The 22,025-nt window shown below is 39.3% G+C and overlaps 1 protein-coding gene across 1 annotated transcript in view; it reads right to left on the bottom strand.

Annotated features, from left to right (window-relative positions):
- LOC106093191 (uncharacterized) overlaps nucleotides 1–18,094 on the bottom strand; it is a 108,434-nt gene extending 90,340 nt beyond the window's left edge. The window contains exon 1 of the mRNA XM_059363180.1: nucleotides 17,437–18,094. Coding sequence (XP_059219163.1) covers nucleotides 17,437–17,497 — 61 coding nt within the window. The 5' untranslated portion in view covers nucleotides 17,498–18,094. The remainder of the gene's footprint in view (nucleotides 1–17,436) is intronic.
- Nucleotides 18,095–22,025: the final 3,931 nt, after the last annotated feature.

Raw genomic sequence — 22,025 nt, forward strand, 5'->3', positions numbered from 1 at the left:
ACAGGTGTCAAACAAGGCTGTCTCCTTTCACCACTTTTATTTGCACTTTTCTTAAATGATCTGAATGACTTCATTGGCGGTGGAACAAACTTAGAAGGCTTGAATATTCGTCTGTTACTCTATGCGGATGATATTGTTATTCTGGCAAACGATGTAAACGTATTACAACGGATGATAAATAAATTAGAAACTTACTGTAAACTGTGGAATGTAGAGGTGAACCTGAAAAAGTCCCAAATAATGATTTTTTAGAAAAGGAGGAAGAATTTCAAAAAATGAAAAATGGTTTTATAAAGGCGAACAAATTGTTGTCACCTCTGAATACTGCTATTTAGGCATGATTTTGACACCAAAACTTAGTTTTACCAAGCATATCCAAAAACGAAATCAAGCGGCCAAAAATAGCATAAATTCAACATGGAAAAACTTTCTATGTAAGCAGAATGTATCAGTCACCGCGAAATGGAAACTTTTTCTTGCAGTTTGTAGAGCAATTCAAACATATGGGTCCCAGGTATGGGGGTTCTCTAATTTCGAAGAAGTGGACAAACTCTGTTTATATTTTCTCAAGAAAATACTTAAATTGCCAACATTTACACCCACTTATATTCTTATGCTCGAAACCGGTGTAGAAAATGGACACGTATATACCCTTGGTACACACCTAAAATATTTGCATCGAGCCATGTTTGAATACAACGAAGAAAGGCTTGCACATAAATTTGCAAAACTTATTCATCGGCGCCAACTCTTCTGGGCCAAGGAAATAAATGAACTTATGTTGGAAAACAATATGGAGCGTCTTGACTACAACTCAAGTCATACTTGGATTCAAAATAGTGAGCGTTTACTAAAAAAACCTGCGATCAAAATACATTGATGGCTATAGGGCGAAAGCAAACGAAACGAGAAGGTTCTATGGTAAACTTGATGCATCTGTAGGTCAATTATACCTGAACAACAGTTACACCCAAGACGAAATAACGTGGATATTTAAGGCCAGAAGCAACATGATAAAACTGAATGAAACCCATTTCCCTCAGAACTCAAATCCTCGATGTTCAATGTGTAATACAAACGAAAATTAAAGTTTGCAACACTTTTAATGTAAATGTCCCGCTTTAAGGGAATTCCGAATTCAATACTTCCAAAAGGTTTCGCTTGATGAGAATAATCTAATTTGCATTTTAAATGGTCTCAAAATAGATTGGAAATCCTTAGCTAACTTTATAAAAATCTGTGTTCAATACAGAGAATAATTGTTACACGAGCTCAACTTCTATACTATGAAAATCTATCACAGATTTATAGCATTTGAACGGCCGTAGGCCAATGTCATAAGAAATATCAATATGCTATTCTTATTTTTTTTTACTTTAAAACTTAACTTACATATATTGCAACCACATTCAATTTATAAATTATTAAATGAATGAAATAAAGAATACTACTACTATACTTTATGGGGTCTCAGGTGCATATTTCGAGGTGTTACAAACAGAATGACGAAATTAGTATACCCCCATCCTATGGTGGAGGGCATGACAAGCAATTTTTTAAACTTCAATGCTACAAATATATGAGAAAGTTTGCTTGTAAAATAAAAATAGTATTATTTTGCAGAAATTTCGATCAATTTTCTAAATTTTTCACAAATTTTCTTTTTAATTGTCAACTGCAAGTGTCATTCATCTCCTTTAATTATTAAAATTGTCCACATCCAGTCATAGACAGACCTCATCATAGTTTGAGACAGTTGTAGTTGGTGCTTTGATATTCGTTTGTGAGAGATGTTGCAGAAAAGCTTTGACTGGACCGGAAGTAACACCTCAAGTATCATTTTGCCGTGAGCGTAATTATCATTTCACCGGCACTTGTTTCATTCTCTTTGGCCGCAACACAGCAACAATTAACATTTCATTATGAACGAAGATGACACCCATCGCCCAACTCATCATCATGCCAAGGTGTTGGTAGCAGTAATAGTTAGAAAAGTGTCTATTTTGTCCCCCCTCCACTACACCCGGATGTCTGCTTTGCCAAAGACAGATGAGACGAGACGAGGCGACATGGCGAGTTGAAAGAAATGCAAAGCAATCCGAGGCTCAATTAATTTACATTCTCTCGAGTACACTTGAATTTATGTCAGTTTCAGTTTTGGTTTTTCTGCTTTTCTGTTGGTTTTTTTTCTCTTTACTCAATGGCTTGTGTTTTTTTCGACATTTGCTTTGTTTTGTTTTTAAGGTCATCACACCAATGGTCGTCGTCACATCATCACTTCACTTTCTTGTAAGAAATGTGCACGTCCAGATTCGTACTTGTGCTGCCGCAGGCATGTCACACTCTCCATGGAATCTCACTTGGTGTATATGAACATTGAGGTGTAATGTAGTGCTTTGTGTTCGATCTGGCAAACTATCGATAATCGCTACATCCGACATTTTCTATAGATTTGTTAATAAATATCGATAGTATCGAAACTATCGTTATTTTCCCATCTCCTATATTTCAAACGAAAATGCGAACTAAAAATCAGGTGATCGATTTATTTTCATTTTCAAACTGAAATTACTTCTTGATGGTTAATGGGAACTATACCCGACCCTCACATGTATTCCAAGGAACTTTTATCCAAAATCGTTTAAAAATGAAAGAAGTAAAAGAGTGCGAAGTACGGTTGGGCCGCACATTGGGAACCCACCACCATGGATTCTGCTAAAAATTTATACAAAATAAATTTAGTTGAAGGAACAAATTCCAGCAAAAATTAAAGTTTCTAGGAACCGAACAATGATGATCGAGAGAACGGTTTACATGGGAGTTATATCAGGTTATAGACTGATTTGGTTCGTATTTGGCACAGTTGTTGAAAATCGTAACAGAACGCCGCATGTAAAATTTCAGCCAAATCTGACAAAAATTGCGACTTGCAAGATCTCAAATCGGGAGACCGGTTTATATAGACCGATTTGGACCGTACTTGGCACTGTGGTTGGAAGTCATAACAGAAATCTACGTGACAAATCGGACAAAAATTGCGGATTGCAAGGGCTCAAAAAGTCAAATCGGAAGACCGGTTTATATGGGAGCAATATTAGGTTATAGACCGATGTGGACCACACTTGACACGGTTGTTGGAAGCCATAACAGAACACTACATGCAAAATTTCAGCCAAATTGCGGCTTCCAAGGGCACAAGAAGTCAAATCGGGAGATCGGTTTATATGGAAGCTATAGCATAATATGAACCGAAATGGCACATTTGCAATCCCCAATGACCTACATTAATATAAAATATTTGCGACTAGCGTTTGACCGCTATCGTGATTTTGACAGACGGACGGACGGACATGGCTAGATCGACTGAGAACGTCGAGACAATCAAGAATATATATATATATATATATATATATATATATATATATATATATATATATATATATATATATATATATATATATATATATATATATATGTATATATGTATATATATACATATATATATATATATATATATATATATATATATATATATATATATATATATATATATATATATATATATATATACTTAGACGAATATTTCGAGGTGTTACAAACGGAATGACTAGATTAGTATACCCCCATCCTATGGTGGTGGGTATAAAAATTTCAAGAAATCGTTCATAAATGCACCGTCTTTTGATTGTTTTCCGGGATCAGTAGGAACCGCATATGATCCCTTTACCATATTCCGCTCGCTCATCACCGAAGACATGGCGTACATTATAATACGCAAATCAAATCAGAAAGGCAGGGAAGTGAACGTTGCATTGAATTTGGTAGATCCAATTAACACAAAAGAATGTAAACCAATCACTTTGAAAGAGTTCGATGCTTTTTTGGCTACTATTTTGTATGATGGACTCACTATGTCGAATAGTGATTTGTATGATGGACTCCATCATTTGATGGACTCACTATGTCGAATAGTGAACCTCTTGAAGAGTTATGGGGCCTAACGCGCTGTCCAATATATAAAGATGCACTATCATTAGATCGTATGAAGTTCATAAGACAATGCCTTAGATTCGACAATGGAAATACGTGACAGCAGCGACTTATCAAAAGTAAAACTGCTGCTATTGATGAAACTTGGCAAATGTTGCAGTCTAACTAACGTAAGATGCAGTGACCCTTGATGAGCAGTTATTCCCATACAGAGGCCGCACCCGCTTCACACAAAACATTCCATCGAAACCGGCCAAGTACGGTATAAAAATATGATGGTTGTGCGACTCAAAATCATTTTATCCTGTCAAAGGAATGATTTACTCTGGGAAATTGCCTGAGGTGGCACGAGAGGTGATTCAAGCGCAGAATGTTGTACTTCAACTTTCAGATAGATATTTAAATATAGGCCGCGCAAGTTTTGCCGACAAATTTTTCACAACTTTGGATTTGGCGCTTACTTTGATCAGGAAGAAAACTGCATATGTTGGAACAGTGCGCTCGAATAAGACATGGGAATTCCAACAAAAAAATAAGACGTATCCTGTCAACAGCACATTGTTCGGCTCCAACGAATGCGATATGTTCATATGTGCGAAGCCTTTCAAAATACGGCTGGTGCAACAATTGAACGACCTATCGAAACGCAGAATTTTTGGTGAATGCGCCCTTGAAAAGTTTGCCGAAGACCCATTTTTTTACCGCAAAATTGTGTTCAGCGACAAAGCTCATTTTTGGCTCAATGTGTACGTTAATAAGCAGAATTGTCGATTTTAGATTCAAGATCAGCAAGAAGCATTGGAAGAGCTACCAATGCATTCAGAAAAGTCACAGTTTGTTGCGGTTTATGGGCTGGTGGCATTATTGGACCGTATTTCCTTAAAGATAATGCGTATCGTAACGTAACTGTGAATGTTCAACGCTATCGTGGGATGATATCAAACTTTTTTTTGCCCAACATCAAAGAGCTTGACTTGCATTACATGTGGTTTCCACAAGACGGTGTCACATGCCACACAACTCGCGTAATAATAGATTAATTGAGAGGCGAGTTCGGTGAACACTTTATTCCACGTTCGGGACCGGTCAATTGGCTGCCTACACAATGCGACTTAACGCCTTTAGACTATTTTTGAGGGGGTATGTTAAAATTCATGTCTATACAGACAAGCCTGCTTCAATTGACGCATTGGAAGACAACATTAAAGCATGTGAGACACAGGCCGAAATGTTAGAAAGAGTATGCCAAAAACTAAGCGGATGGACCATTTGAGGTGAAGTCACAATCAACATTTGCATAAAATAGTCTTTAAACATTAAGTTGTATGGACCGTACTATCGATTCAAATAAAGATTTCATGAATTTTATTTGTTTTTTAACTTTCCTTTAGCTCTTTAAAAATCACCCTTTACATCCACAGTATTTTTACTAAGACTGAGGTATAAGAATCATCAGAGAAGCTGGAGTTTTGCAAGGCAACCGAGCCACAAAAAGAAATTCTTTTTTATACCCTCCATCATAGGATGGGGGTATACTAATTTCGTCATTCCGTTTGTAATTGTAAATGGACCATATCGGTATTGTAAATGGGCCATATCGGTCCATGTTTTGATATAGCTGCCATATAAACCGATCTTGGGTCTTGATTTCTTGAGCCTCTAGAGGGCGCATTTCTTATCCGATTGGAATGAAATTTTGCACGACGTGTTTTGCTATGATTTCCAAATTATGCTAAATTAGGTTCAAATCGGTCAATAACCTGATATAGTTGCCATATAAACCGATCTTGAATCTTGACATCTTGAGCCTCTAGAGGGCGCAATTCTTATCCGATTGGAAAGAAATTTTGCAAGACGGGTTTTATTATGATATCCAACAACTGTGCCAAGTATAGTTCAAATCGGTCAACAACCTGATATAGCCGAGATATAAACCGATCTTGGGTCTTGACATCTTGAGCCTCTAGAGGGCGCATTTCTTATCCGATTGGAATGAAATTTTGCACGACGTGTTTTGCTATGATTTCCAAATTATGCTAAATTAGGTTCAAATCGGTCAATAACCTGATATAGCCGCCATATAAACCGATCTTGGATCTTGATTTCTTGAGCCTCTAGAGGGCGCAATTCTTATCCGATTGGAATGAAAATTTGCACGACGTGTTTTGTTATGATATCCAACGACTGTGCCACGTATGGTTCAAATCGGTCCATAACCTGATATAGCCGAGATATAAACCGATCTTGGGTCTTGACATCTTGAGCCTCTAGAGGGCGCAATTCTTATCCGATTGGAATGAAATTTTGCAAGACGTGTTTTATTATGATATCCAACAACTGTGCCAAGTATGGTTCGAATCGGTCAATAACCTGATATAGCCGCCATATAAACCGATCTTGGGTCTTGACTTCTTGAGCCTCTAGAGGGCGCAATTCGTATCCGATTGGAATGAATTTTGCACGACGTGTTTTGTTATGATATCCAACAACTGTGCTACGTATGGTTCAAATCGGTCCATAACCTGATATATCTGCCACATAAACCGATCTTGGGTCTTGATTTATTGAGCCGCTAGAGGGCGTAATTCTTTTCCGATTGGAATGACATTTTGCACAACGTGTTTTATAATGATATCCACCAACTATATCAAGTACGGTTCAAATCAGTCTATAACCTGATATAGCCGCGATATAAACCGATCTTGGGTCTTGACATCTTGAGCCTCTAGAGGGCGCAATTCTTATCCGATTGGAATGAAATTTTGCACGACGTGTTTTGTTATGATATCCAACAACTGTGCCACGTATGGTTCAAATCGGTCCATAACCTGATATAGCCGCCATATAAACCGATCTTGGGTCTTGACTTCTTGAGCCTCTAGAGGGCGCAATTGTTATCCGATGGGAAAGAAATTTTGCACGACGTGTTTTATTATGATATCCAACAACTGTGCTAAATTGGGTTCAAATCGGTTCATAACCTGATATAGCTGCCATATAAACCGATCTTGGGTCTTGACTTCTTGAGCCTCTAGAGGTCGCAATTATTATCCGATTTGCCTGAAATTTTGTACGACGGATCCTCTAATGACCACCAACATATGTGTTTATTAAGTTCTGAATCAGTTTATAGCCTGATACAGCCCCCATATAAATCGATCTCTCTATTTTACTTCTTAAGCCCCCAAATGGCGCAATTCTTATTCGAATTGGCTGACATTTTACACAGGTCTCCAACATATAATTTAATTGTGGTCCGAACCGGACCATATCTTGATATCGCTCTAATAGCAGAGCAAATCTTTTCTTTTATCCTTTTCTTACCGGGAAAAGAGATGCCGGGAAAAGAACTCGGCAAATGCGATCCAAGGTGGAGGGTATATAAGATTCGTCCCGGTCGAACTTAGCACGCTTTTACTTGTTTTTAAGTTTTTTTGTTCGTTACATCCCAATACCCATAAGTGCATATTTGCTTGTAAAGATGGCCATCATTGGTGCTTGCTGGTGTTGTTGGCGGTAAAAACAATCATTACCGGACACTTAAAATTCTATCGACATTTTTAAGGAAACATCAAGTGACAAACGCGTGACTAGCGAAAGTTTTTTCTTTTTTTAGGTCTGTTGCTTACAACAATTATTTTTTATCTCTCCACAATTTCGGGTGATTTTTGGCTCAGACAAGATTTTATGCTTTGAAGACGTCAAGTGATCTTTGGTTATATTTTATGGGTGGCTGGGTGGAAATAAATTCAGTTAAGAATTATGATGCAAACTACGTTTGCTAGGGGTTTACAAAAAAATTCCTGACAGTCAAATTTCGTTTGCATGTTCGATGGTGTTTGAATCAAACTATCGTGGCCTCAGATTTGTCTATAGTGACTAAAATTTAAGGTTTAAAGTCGCTCGAAAAGGTGAAACGTAAAATTGGTTCACTTGGAATATTTGGTACAAATAAGTTTTGGAATGGTTATAAAAAAAAACCCCAAAAAATTTCTAGAGCTCACATGGGAAAATGGGTTTAAAGACGCTCGAAAAGGTGAAACGTAAAATTGGTTCACTTGGAATATTTGGTTCAAATAAATTTTGGAATGGTTATAAATAAACCCCAAAAAATTTCTAGAGCTCACATGGGAAAATAGGTTAGCATACAAGCTTTTTGTAAACATCACCCTTCTAAAAAATTTATTCTCATTTCGCATCGATATGGTTTTGAAAACGGCGTAAAAAGTTCGCCCTCGTTAAAAATGTATTTAACCAGTAGCTGCTTTAAAGTGTTTTTTTTGAATTTATTTTTTCCAGCATGATGAAGTGTAAACACTTGACGATGTCTTCGAAATTTCTTTATGGAGAACACGTTCTATTGTCAACAGCATGTCCTGATTAAGGATATCGAAATATGTGTTAATTAGAAATTATAAAAATAGAACTCCATCATTGACGATTTAGAGTAAATGGCAAACAATGCCACTCGCCCTTTAAAATTGGGCGTTGTCTTTAAGGCACGAAAAACCCAATGAAATATTTAAAAAGCTCTTTCAGAAACTCAAGTAGCTTGCCAAACTCCAAAGTTTTTTTTATTTTTTTATTTTTGGGAAAGTGGCTTGCAGCAGTCGAGTTGCTCCCATGGCTTTGACATCACCACAGTCTTCAGAGAACATTTGCATTCGTCTGCATATGCATGTGGACGGACACACAAATTTCATTCATTTGTTCGTTGTTCATCGTTTGCCGCTCATACATTCTTCATTCGGGCACATTTCAATTATTAATTGCTTCGAGAATGCCGTAAATTTCAATGAAAACGAAAGCAGCAGCAGGCAGACAAACAAAAAGAAACCCATTAAGACTTTTCAACGACTTTCTTTGTCGCCACGCGAGCACTGTCATTCACTACCCACCCACTCACTTGGAATGTTCATGTGGTCGAGCAGAGCAACCAACCAACTAACCAACCAAACGGCCGCGCGCCTTCATCGTCTGGCGTCTGTTGCAAATGCATCAGCTGTGTGGCAGCAGCAAGAGAATTCCACACCACCATGGGCAACAGCATGAGGCATGCAGCAAATCACCTAGCCTTCTCTATTGCTTTAGAAATCTCTGTTAGTCTGACAGGGTGGCCTATTACCAAGGGCGTAGGAGGAAATTTCTTTCGTCATATGGGTATTAAGGATCTTTTTCACCAGATTATGAAATTTTTGAAATGGAATTGTTTTCACGGTACATCCCTGGTTTATATATTTTAAATCGGGTCATATTTGGATATAGATTCCATAAAGACCGATCTCTCGAATTAAGGTCCCGGGTCCGTAGAATTCGCTAAAATTACCTTGCATTGACTATGTTTGGAACAGCGAGCTGTTCTAGACCCCTCGGCAACCTTGCTCTAATTTGTGTAGAATCTGTGTTAGTTTGTTTATTTGTTTATATGCTACGTATGGACTCAAAAACGGCTTAACCGATTTTCTTGAAAAACGGCTTAAACGATTTTCTAGAAATTTTCACATATATAGTGCAGAATGATCCCGTGTTGAAAATATGGTACTTGATCTTTTGAAATGCCAGATCTCGGTGATGATTGTGCGATTTAAGCGAAAATTGTTTGTTATCTTATATTAACCTAAAACTAAGATATATAAAATAATGGTATACAAATTTTGGGTGGGGTGCCCAAGGGGGCCGCCCTACCCCTAAACCCCACAAAATATATATATATATAAACAGGTATCCAATTTTGGGCATAAGTGTCTGGGGGAGCACCCACCCTTAAAAAAACCAAATCGGACGTTTTTACCGACCTTGCCATGGTCGGAGCTCAAAAGACAGGTATGTGACAGTAGAGCACGAAATTGTTACCGACTTTTGGGAGCATGTCTCTGGGGGTCCAACCCACCACTTATTTGTTGACTATGGCTAAAACGGGCTCAAATGATTTCTGATATCGGTTTTATGAAGGGGGGGGGGGGGGGGGGGGGGGCGGACTCTCCCCTTACCCTCATTTTCAGAAACGCCAGATCTGGGAGGAGTGATTTAAGCGAAATTTTGTGCGCTCTCTTATAGTGACCTAAAAAGAAAAATCTGGTGTCAAAATTTCGGATGGGGTACATAGGGAGACCGCCCACTTAGGAGTGGGCCTAGCAAATATATATATTGTATGTATATAGACGAATCACGACAATATGGGACTCAAATTAAAGGCATTTAAGATTAGAAAACGTATCTGATATCCAATTGTCGGACCAAGAGTGTAAAGCACAAATTTGGTATCAATATTCGAAAAAAGTGTCTATGAGACCACCACCCATTAATATTGATGTAGGTCGTTGGGGATTGCAGATAAGCCATATCGGTTCAGATTTGGATATAAACCTCCCATATAAGACGATCTTCCGATTTGATTTCTTGTGCCCTTACAAGCCGCAAGTTTAATCCGATTTGACTGAAATTTTGCATACAGTGTCCTGTTATGACTTCCAATAACTGTGCCTAGTACGGTTCTAATCGGTCTATAACCTGATATAGCTCCCATATAAACCGATCTCCCGATTTGATTTCTTGAGCCCTTACAAGCCGCAATTTTAATCCGATTTGGCTGAAATTTTGCAAGCCTCAATTTTTGTCTGATTTGGCTGAAATTTTGAATGCGGTGTTCTGTTATGACTTGCAACAACTCTTAAACTTAGCACGCTTTTACTTGTTTGCTTGTAAGGAGGATATATTTTTGATGCTTTTTATGAAATTGAAAGATATTTGCATCTAAACGAGTGCTATATGTACTTCAAAATTGGCAACTTTTTATGAAAAAATTAGAAAAACCCCTCGAGTTCAAAAATTCCAATTCCAATATTTGTACCCTCCACCCCAAATTTGCTATGATATCAGCTCTAACCATTCCAAATTTCAAACAGATACCTCTACCCGTTCTCACAAGTCATATTTTTTACTGTTTTTTTTTCGATTTTCTCCCACTGTGCGTAGGTTAGGGTTAATTCCAACTGGGATACACCTCAGGGCGGCATTATTTCACGGTTGCTATGGATTCTTTTAGTTGATATGATTTTGTTCACATTGGTGGTGAAAGGGGTGTGCATATGCAGACGATCTTGTCTTTCTGGCCACGGGTAAATTTCTTAACACTATATCAGACGTTCTTAGTGGAGCTCTTGGGTGCATAGGTTTTTCGGCTACGGATTGCGGGCTCAGGATTAATGCTTGGAAGACAAAACAGGTCCTGTTCACAAGAAGAAGATGGATTCCGGTGTTCGAACTACCCACAATTGTCTAAATCGGCTAAATTTCTTGGCGTAATTCTCGATATCTAATTGGACTGGAATTTGAATAGAGCCTCTCGGTGCTTTACTCATGTCGGAAGCTTATAGGCTGTAAATGGGGTCTACGATTTAGGTTAAGACATTGGCTGTATGCGGCAGTGGTATAGCAAGTTCTGATGTATGCCTGTCATGTTTGGTGCCCGGTGATACGGTTTGCCTTGAAATTCATGGCTGAGGCTATGTGCAATACTGAGACAAGGTCACCAGAGGTTATGATGGGAATTTAGCCGATCGATTTGTTTATAAAGGAGTCGGTAGAGAGGACACTGTTTAGACCAGTCCAGTCAGATGTACCCGTATACTAGACAGCACATTGAGAAATCTGGAGATTCACTTACAAGTAGGAACGGAAATAATAAACTGTAGAGTTGGTGTCCTATATATTAGGATACCGACTCTAACGCAATGGCTGAAGGATCAGATAATTAATACAGGGTGCGCCTGAGAAATTTATTTATTTGAAAAAATCTCCCGAGCGGATACTTGGGCGAGGAGGGGGTCCAGAGGACGAAAGGGAAGTCCCCAAGTTTATTTTTATCTCTAGTCACTTGACCTCATGCTCTGGTCTAGGGAGCAGCGGGCCTTCGCCGTCGATAGCTTCTTTTCTTACGGTCGCCGACCCCCTTATCTTTCTCCGAGTCGATCTCCAATGACCGACACGCTCTCCAGATTTGAGTCCTTGCGATTCCTTTTTACCCTCCACCATAGGATGGGGGATATACTAATTTCGTCATTCTGTTTGTAACTACTCGAAATATTGGTCTGAGACCCTATAAAGTATATATATATTTGATCGTCGCGACATTTTATGTCGATCTAGCCATGTTCGTCCGTCTGTCCGTCCGTCTGTCTGTCAAAAGCACGCTAACTTCCGAAGGAGTAAAGCTAGCCGCTTAAAATTTTGCACAAATACTTCTTATAAGTGTAGATTGGTTGGTATTGGAAATGGGCCATATCGGTCCATGTTTTGATATAGCTGCCATATAAACCGATCTTGGGTCTTGACTACTCGAGCCTCTAGAGTGCGCAATTCTTATCCGATTGGAATGAAATTTTGCACGACGTCTTTTGTTATGATATCCAACAACTGTGCCAAGTGTGGTTCAAATCGGTCTATAATCTGATATAGCTGTCATATAAACCGATCTTGGGCCTTGACTTCTTGAGCCTCTAGAGGGCGCAATTCTTATCCGATTTTCCTGAAATTTTGTACGACGGATACTCTCATGACCATCAACATACGTGTTTAATATGGTCTGAATCGGTCTATAGCCCGATACAGCCCCCATATAAATCGATCTCTCTATTTTACTTTTTGAGCCCCCAAAGGGCCCAATTCTTATTGGAATTGGCTGACATTTTACACAGGTCTCCAACATATAATTTAATAGTGGTCCAAACCGTACCATATCTTGATATCGCCCTAATGGGATCCATGGTGGAGGGTATATAAGATTCGGCCCGGCCGAACATAGCACGCTTTTACTTGTTATGGGTTAATTTGAAATCCCTGGTTTATGTCAATTGACACCATTGTCAACATACCGATTGATATGCTGAAAAGAGTGGACACGAATTTCAAAAATCGATTAACCCAGTGTGTGCGCAATGGCATTTATCCGCCATTTATCCGATCTCATATTGAAGATACCATGAAAAAAGAATCTATCCGAATATTATTGGGGTGGGGCATTCCCCTTAGTTACTGGAACCGAAATTTGGATAACAGTTTAATATTTTAGGGGTGCTAAAAAAATTCGCTTAAATCGATGGGTACACCCATCTCCGATATTTGGGGTTTTTGAAATTTCAAAAAAAGGTTGCTAATTAATTTTTAATTACTAGAAATTTTTACGTATTTCGTGCTCTAAATGCCATCGTCTTGGCGTAGGTAATCCCTATTTCCACGCCCTTGTCTAACAAAGAGAGATTTTACGCTGCAATAATATGGCGATGCCTCCTCTACACTTTAGGAGACCTTCCTAACCAGCCAGCCATTCACTCAGCCCAATACATAATAAATCAAGCCAAACATTTGGTGATGGACGTTGGTGGGTTGATGGGTTGTTGGTATACGAATAAGAGCCACCCGCCCCCACTCACACTATGAATGCGCCGGCACAGCTGCAGCCCCTTCATCCAACCACAGCGGCATACATATCAAAGTATGTTCAAGTTGTGATGTCTTAAATCCTTCGTCAGTCGTCATCAGACTAGATTGTAGGAGCTTAGCTAAGGGGAGATCAAATGGGAGTGATGGTAGCTTAAATTGAAAAGTCTTAGATTGAATATTTACGGCCAGCTCCAAGCTATTGAGTACTTAAGAATGATATATATAGGGTGGCGCATCTTGGGATTGCATATCACATATTCACTAACATTCCCGTTGTATGAAAGATTTATAATTTAAGAAAATGTGTTGAAATATTGGGCCAAGAAATGGGCTATAAGTATAGCCGTCTTGGAAAACTCCTTACCATAGGACTAGTGGTGGGTTGTAGAAACAATGGGGTAGATTGAGGGCTCTTCATTATGGACACTATGGAATTGGAAGCCTTGAGCAGTCGTCAATTGTTTAAGTCTTCAGGGATATTTCCAGCATTACTACAGAAAGAGGCGAACTACGAGTCGATCAATTTGGCCACTATTTTTCACAGCGTATCTAAAACTTTCCAGACCTTCGGTAAGGCAAGTTAAGCAGCATTAAAGCCCTGTAGACCTATAGCTTTACGGTATATCTATTCAATTGTGCATAGAACAAAAGAATCCTTCAATGACAAGATGCCCACCCTGGCAATGTGAATTGATATCGTGTTTCAATAATGTAAGGGACGGCACACTGATGAAATTGTTTGACCAGTACTGGGTGGACCGTATCATTAGAGACTAAAAATCATGTGCTAAGTAATATAAGGGTGTATGTCCCATGGCATAAATATAATGGAGAAAGTGGCACAGGGCACGCTTCAGGGTGGCATTTTATCGCCACTCCTATGGGCGACCACCATAAATGACCTATTACGGATGCTGACTGAGGAAGGATTTGAACTCGTCTGCTACGACGATGTTATAATACTTCTAAGGGGTAAGGATCCGAACGAGCTATGCAGAAGGGCCGAAAAGGTCCTGCATATGGCATATGACTGGGCTAGACCCAGAGGTCTCAATGTTAATCCAGGGAAGACGAAGGTGGGCCAATTTAACGCACCACGTTTCCTCAATAAAACGATTTCGATATCTGACTAGGTCAAATACTTAGGTGTGATCTTGGACAAAAAACTGAATTGGAAGTGTCATATTCAGGAGCGTACTGAGAAGGCTCACAGATGTTGGGTACTATGTAAACGGGTAGTAGGCTCGAAATGGGGCCTGAATCCTAGGATAGTCCAATGGCTGTACAGGAGCGTGATTAGACCAATACTTACTTATGCCTCAGTAGTTTGGTGGACTGCTATGAAGAAAAAGTGCAATATAAGGACCATACAACAGGTTCAGAGAACATGTTGTCTTGGCATAGGCGGAGCGGTGAGGACCACACCCACTTGGGCACTGGAGACAATTCTAGATATCCGACCCTTTGGGATACAGATTAAGTGTGAGGCAGCCACAGCGGCTTTGAGACTTAAAGCGATGGGAGAATGGAATGAGGATGGGAGGAGCTCATACCATTGCCGTATAATCGAGGCGACGATAGGAAACCTCGAAGGAAGGGTAGAGGTTTCCGATCGGATACCTGAGAAGAACCTTGAAGTCGAGTGCGACGCAGTGCTGCCATCGGCACAGTCTTGGATTGACGGAACCCTAGTATTGCCATCTGGAAGATCATGTTACACGGAGGGATCAGAGCTAGAGGACAGAGTGGGCCTGGGGGTTTACATTAAAAACCCAGAGACTGACATCTGTTTTAGACTGCCTGACCATAATACGGACCTGCAGGCGGAGATACGGGCGATCACGGAATGCTTGAAGTGGTGTGGTGCTAACGCACCGGACGTCGATTGAGAACATCTTTACCGACAGTAAAATTGCCATAAGGTCAATAACAACCAGCACGGTAAGGTCACGAACAGTCTTGCAGTGTAAGAAGGAGATTAACGCTTTCTCTGAGGATGGAAAAATCCGCATGGTTTGGGTGCCGGACTATAACGGTGTAAGGGAAAATGAAAGGGCAGACGATTAGGCAGTGAAGGCCAGAGGACTGCCGTCAATAAACTTGGTTAACCCGAAGACTTTTGGGTCGATGCAGTCCGAGTTAAGGGAGTGGGCGAAGAATGCGCATGCTATGACTTCCAACAACTGTATTAAGAATGGTTCAAATCGGTCTATAACCTGATATAGCTGCCATATGAACCGATCTGGGGTCTTGACTTCTTAAGCCTCTACAGGGAACAATTCCTATCGGATATGGCTGAAATATTGCATGACGTGTTTTGTTATGACTTACAACAACTGTACTAAGAAAAGTTCAAATCGATCCATAACCTGATATAGCTGACATATGAACCGACCTGGGGTCTTGACTTCTTAAGCCTCTACAGGGAGCAATTCCTATCCGATTTGGCTGAAATATTGGATGATGTGTTTTGTTATGACTCCCAACAACTGTATTAAGAATGGTTCAAATCGGTCCATAACCTGATATAGCTGCCATATAAACCGATCTGGGGTTTTGACTTCTTGATCCTCTAGAGGATGCAATTATTATCCGATTTGGCTGAAATTTTGCATGAGGTGTTTCGTTATGACCGATCTGGGGTCTTGACTTCTTGAGCTACTAGAGGGCGCAATTACTATCCGATTGAGCTGAAATTTTATACAACGGCTTTTTTTATGACCTTTAACATACGTGTCGAAAATGGCATGAATCGGTTTATAGCCTATGGCAGCTCCCCTATAAACCGATCTCCCTATTTAACTTCTTCAGCAACTAGGGTGCGCAATTCTTCAAAACCTGGACCGATCGATGTCATATTGAAGAATAATGTCGTGAGGCCCAACGCAACTCACTGTTCCAAATTTCAGCAATATCAGATAATAAATGTGGCTTTTATGGGCCTAAGACCCTAAATCGGAGGATCGGTCTATATGGGGGCTATATCAAGATATGGTCCGAAATAGCCCATCTTCGAACTTGACCTGCCTACGGACAAAAAAAGAATCTCTGCAAGATTTCAGCTCAATATTTCGATTTTTAAAGACCGTAGCGTGATTTCAACAGACACACGGACGGACATGGCTTGATCGTCTTAGATTTTTACGACGATCAAGATTATATATACTTTATAGGGTCGGAAATGGATATTTCGATGTGTTGCAAACGGAATGACAAAGTGAATATAACCCCATCTTTTGGTGGAGGGTATAAAAGTGGAGGGAATGGGTTTGGCTATTTGTAAAAAAAAAATTCCTTTATAGCGTGGGACGGTCTAATGGGAGTATACTAACAACGCTATTCTGTTTGTAACACATCGAAATATTGGTCTAAGACCCCATAGAGTATATAAATTCTTGATCGCTTGGTATTTCAAGTCGATCTAGCCATGTCCGTTCATCTGTGTGTCTGTGGAATCACGCTAACTTTCGAAGGAGTAATGCTAGGTGCTAGAATCTGAATTCTGCACAAATACTTCCAACAAGTGGAGATCGTTTGGTTTTTTTTTTTTGAAAAATTAATTTGTAATGTAAATACTAAACCAGAAACAGGAATATGCAGTTTTTTTTGGGTTCTTGTCTGGGCACTTTCCCCACACACTTTCTTATTAAAAATTCTTATTTTTCATGGTCTCCATTCAATGTCACCGCAATGACATTTCAGGGAATGGGCAAACAAAATTTCATTATTATTGGATTTTTGATAAATCGACCTAATTCTCTATGCTCTGTGGCAGCCTTGGGCTAATACGAAGAAAACTGGCAAAACAACTTCCCCGCCATAAACAAAAATCGTATAGATCGAATAGTTAGTTAGTTGTCTGCCAGAGGTGGATCACCACCAAAAAAAAAAACACACGTGTTCTTTGTCTGGGAAGATGGAACGCAAACAAAACACACCACAGTAAAAGTGTGAATAAATTTACATGAGAATAGCCTACAATGAAATCAAAAGTGTGTCACTCACCATGCAAAGCTAGCTGCTTACCTTGCTGGCGGCCACTTTTTCCCCATGAAGCATGGAACATGGAATCAATGAAATTTATGTGTGGCTGCTATAATACGGGAATGGTTTTTCCATCAATCCAAAGTCACAATACCCTCTATTTGGAATAGGTTAAATGGTGTTCATCGCCAGCATGGGATGGGTATGGTGTACTTGGTCTGTGTCAAATTCTCCAGGGTAGAAAGATAATTGTCAAGCGACACAACGAAATCAATGCGGAAAGAAGCCAAAAATTGCTCGACAAATACACACTGCCATGGCGGCATGGGGAGACAGCTTTGAAGGGGATGGCATAAAAATTGTCAAGTGGTGTCGAAGTCGCTTGTCTTCCCGGTATCATTTGTAGGGATGATGCCATGTTTGGCTTGGCTGACATTATTCTTGGGCTGTTTTCGGCAGACTTATTCTTCCGGACACCGACGGACAAGGAGACGCTTTGGAGACCAAGAAGTTTTTATAAACTTTTGTCGGCGTTTGTTTTTTATATTCATGCGGCACAAACGAAAATGCTGCATGCCACTCATGGCTGATTTGACTAGGATGAATGGTGGTGCCTGGTCAACAGTGATGCCACTTTGTCACATTGCGAACAAATTTGAAGTTTTGCTGGAGGTTCTAAAAAGAATCTGCAAAAAAAAAAAATTAACAGTGCATTAGAAACAAAAAACATAATTTAATAGAAAAGAATAAAATAAAATAACAAAAATAATATAAAATTAAATAAAACAAGTAAAAGCGTGCTAAGTTCGGCCGAATCTTATATACCCTCCACCATGGAGCGCATTTGTCGAGTTCTTTTCTCGGCATCTCTTCTAAGGCAAAAAATGATATAAGAAAAGATTTGCTCTGATATTAGAGCGATATCAAGATATGATCCGGTTTAGACCACAATTAAATTATATGTTGGAGACCTGTGTATAATGTCAGCCAATTCGAATAAGAATTGCGCCCTTTGGGGCTCAAGAAGTAAAATAGAGAGATCGATTTATATGGGAGCTGTATCGGGCTATAGACCTATTCAGACCATAATAAACACGTATGTTGATGGTCATGAGAGGATCCAGGATACAAAATTTCAGGCAAATCGGATAATAATTGCGACCTCTAGAGGCTCAAGAAGTCAAGATCCCAGATCGGTTTATATGGCAGCTATATCAGGTTATGAAACGATTTGAACCTTACTTTGCACAGATGTTGGATATCATAACAAAACAATCGGATAAGAATTGCGCTCTCTAGAGGCTCAAGAAGTCAAGACCCAAGATCGGTTTACATGGCAGCTTTATCAGGTTATAGACCGATTTGAACCATACTCAGCACAGTTGTTAGAAGTGATACTAAAACACTATGGCAAAATTTCAGTCAAATCGGATGAGAATTGCGCCCTCTAGAGGCTCAAGAAGTCAAGACCCAAGATTGGTTTATATGGCAGCTATATCAAAACATGGACCGATATGGCTCATTTACAATACCAACCGACCGGAACCGGATAATAATTGTGGCTTTTATGGGCCTAGGACCCTAAATCGACGGACGGTCTATGAAACGAAATGAAATAATTAAAAATAAAATAAAAAAATTAAATGAAATAAAATAAAATAAAATAAAATAAAACAATTAAAATAAAATATTTTCGCTTATATAGTGTCCAACGTCTGTGCGTCATCTTAGTACGATGCTGGATGTGACCCTTCCATTTCAGTTTCCTATCCAAGGTCACTCGCAAGTATTTGACTTTGTTGGATATCGGAATCTTCGATTGACTTGACTTGACCCTCTGCAGTTTATTATATATATATACCCTTCACCATAGGATGGGGTGAAGGGTATATATATATATAAGGGTATATATAATTCCGTCATTCCGTTTGTAACACCTCGAAATATGTGTCCAAGACCCTAACTAAGCACGCTAACTTTCGAAGGAGTGAAGCCGCTCGAATTTTTCACAAATATATTTTATTAGTATAGGTCGGTTGGGATTGTAAATGGGCCAAATCGGTCCATGTCTTGATATAGCTGCCATATAGACCGATCTTTGGTCTTGACTTCTTGAGCATCTAGAGGGCGCAATTCTTATCCGATTTGGCTGAAATTTTGCAATGACTTCAAACAACTGTGCTACGTATGGGTTAAATCGGTACACAACCTGATATCTAAATATGTTTTAAATCGGTTCATAACCTTATATAGCTGCCATATAAACCGATCTGGGATCTTGACTTCTTAAGCCTCTAGAGGGCGAAATTCTTATCCGATTTTGCTGAAATTTTGCAGGATGTTGTTTGTTATGACTTCCAAAAACTGCTTTAAATATATTTTAAATTGGTCCATAACCTGATAAAGCTGCCATATAAACCGATCTTGGATCTTAACTTCTTGAGCCACTAGAGGGCGCAATTCTCATACGATTTGGATGAAATTGTGCATGAAGTGTTGTGTTATGACTTCCAACAACTGTGCTAAATATGTTTTAAATCAGTACATAACCTGTTATAGCTGCCATATAAAGCGATCTGGGATCTTGACTTATTAAGCCTCCAGAGGCTGCAATTCTTATCCGATTTTGCTGAAATTTTGCATGAAGTTGTTTGTTATGACTTTTAACAACTGTTTTAAATCAGTCCATAAACTGATATAGCTGCCATATAAACCGATCTAGGATCTTGATTTCTTTAGCCACTAGAGGGCGCAATTCTCATCCAATTTGGCTGAAATTTGGCATAAAGTGTTTTATTAGGACTTTCAAAAACTGTGCTAAATATGGTTCAAATTGGCAAATAAACTGATGTAACTGTCATATAAACCGATCTGGGATCTTGACTTCTTAAGCTTCTAGAGGGCGCAATTCTTATCCGATTGTGCTGAAATTTTATACAACGGCTTCTTCCATGACTTTCAACATACATGTCCAATATGGTCTTAATCGATCTATAGTCTGATACAGCTACCATATAAACCGATCTCCCGTTTATGCTTCTTGAGCCCCTCCAAGGCCTATTTTTTTTTTTAATGGACTGAAATATTACCCAATGACTTCATTTATAGTCCGAATCGGACTATAACTTGTTCGTATCTAATATTTTTCTCCTTGTGGCAACATTGTTGCACTATCATGTCTAGCTGTGAATGGGATGACTGGTGGTGCCTGGTCACATTCACATGGTAATATTAACTCATACTATCGGCTAGATGGATAGGAGCAGAGAAACAGACCAACCATCATTGAAACATCCGTTGGTTTATGTTTGGCCCTACTCTCTGCAAGTGCAGTCGTCTCCACATGAAAATTCTGGCAATGGGCCAACTTTTAAAACTTCACAATTTCAAATGCCAAATGTTCGGAAGTATTTCTCTTCACAGGCTTCCTTCAATTGGAAGCGATTTTCTAGTTGACTCAAGCGATTGGGACATAAATGAATATCGATATGTCAATAATGCGAGTACATCCGACCTAACGTCGCACACACGCAACCCACACACCTGGACTAATTGAATCTGAATTGTTTGTTGGTCGCAGCCAAATACTACTAATGCTGCAGTGCCTCGAGTCATTTGCCGCATGTGAGCATTGCGGTCGATGGTGCACTTTCCAAATGCTTTACGGCCGCAAAATAAATAAGTCATGAAAAATAAGTCACTTCCTCCCAATTTTGTGTTCTCAAATGGCTGAAATCATTATCACCTCAATGGGTTTGTTTATTTTCAAGTCATAAACTCATTGCAGAAATTTTCCGTTCCAGTCTTAAGACTACCATTGTATGTATGTACGTTGTGAGATAGGAGCTATTTGCAGAACAAAACAAAAATGAAAGAATTTTTAATTTTATCGATAGCAAAATGGAAATAAATATTTAACCAAGTATGAGACAGACAGAGGTCAGGTCCACAGAAAATTAACTCAAAACAAAGAGGAATTTTTAAATTTTAAAGGTAAAACAAGTGTAGACGTTATGTATTCAGCGCCATGTAAGGGCTGAGTTTTTAGCGAGCTCAGATGCTAGTGCGGAGGTTGTGGGTTTAATTCCCACAAGAGGTTTTCGGAACTAAACCCTGCTGTCTAAGTATGTCTTATTTTTTTATCACCACTAACCATCCATCACCCACTGCCTAGAAGTTCATCGAATGGAGGACCTATCATTGAGGTCATCCAGATAAACCTTTACCGGAGCGAGGCAGCTACTCACGTTCTAATGGAGAAAATCAGCAAGGGCAATATTCATATTGCCTTAATTTAGGAGCCATGGACGACCCGGAACAAAGCTTCTGGACTGAACCATATCAACTAGACGAGGACCTGCGTTATTTGCCATACAAATTTAAACAGTGATGAGACAAGGAGACTTTGGATCATACCTAGCATCACTTTATGAGGTACTAATAAGGTGCGATGCGAACTCTCACCGTATTTCGTGGGGTAGTACCAACATTAATAAGCTGGGCCAAGCCCTGGCAGATTTCTTGAATACTAACGACCTACTAACACTTAATATTGGTAACATAGGTACCTTTGTTAACAGCATTAGGGAGGAGGTTTTAGATGTGATGAT

The sequence above is a fragment of the Stomoxys calcitrans genome, chromosome 2 (genome assembly GCF_963082655.1).
Source record: "Stomoxys calcitrans chromosome 2, idStoCalc2.1, whole genome shotgun sequence".
NCBI lineage: Eukaryota > Metazoa > Arthropoda > Insecta > Diptera > Muscidae > Stomoxys > Stomoxys calcitrans.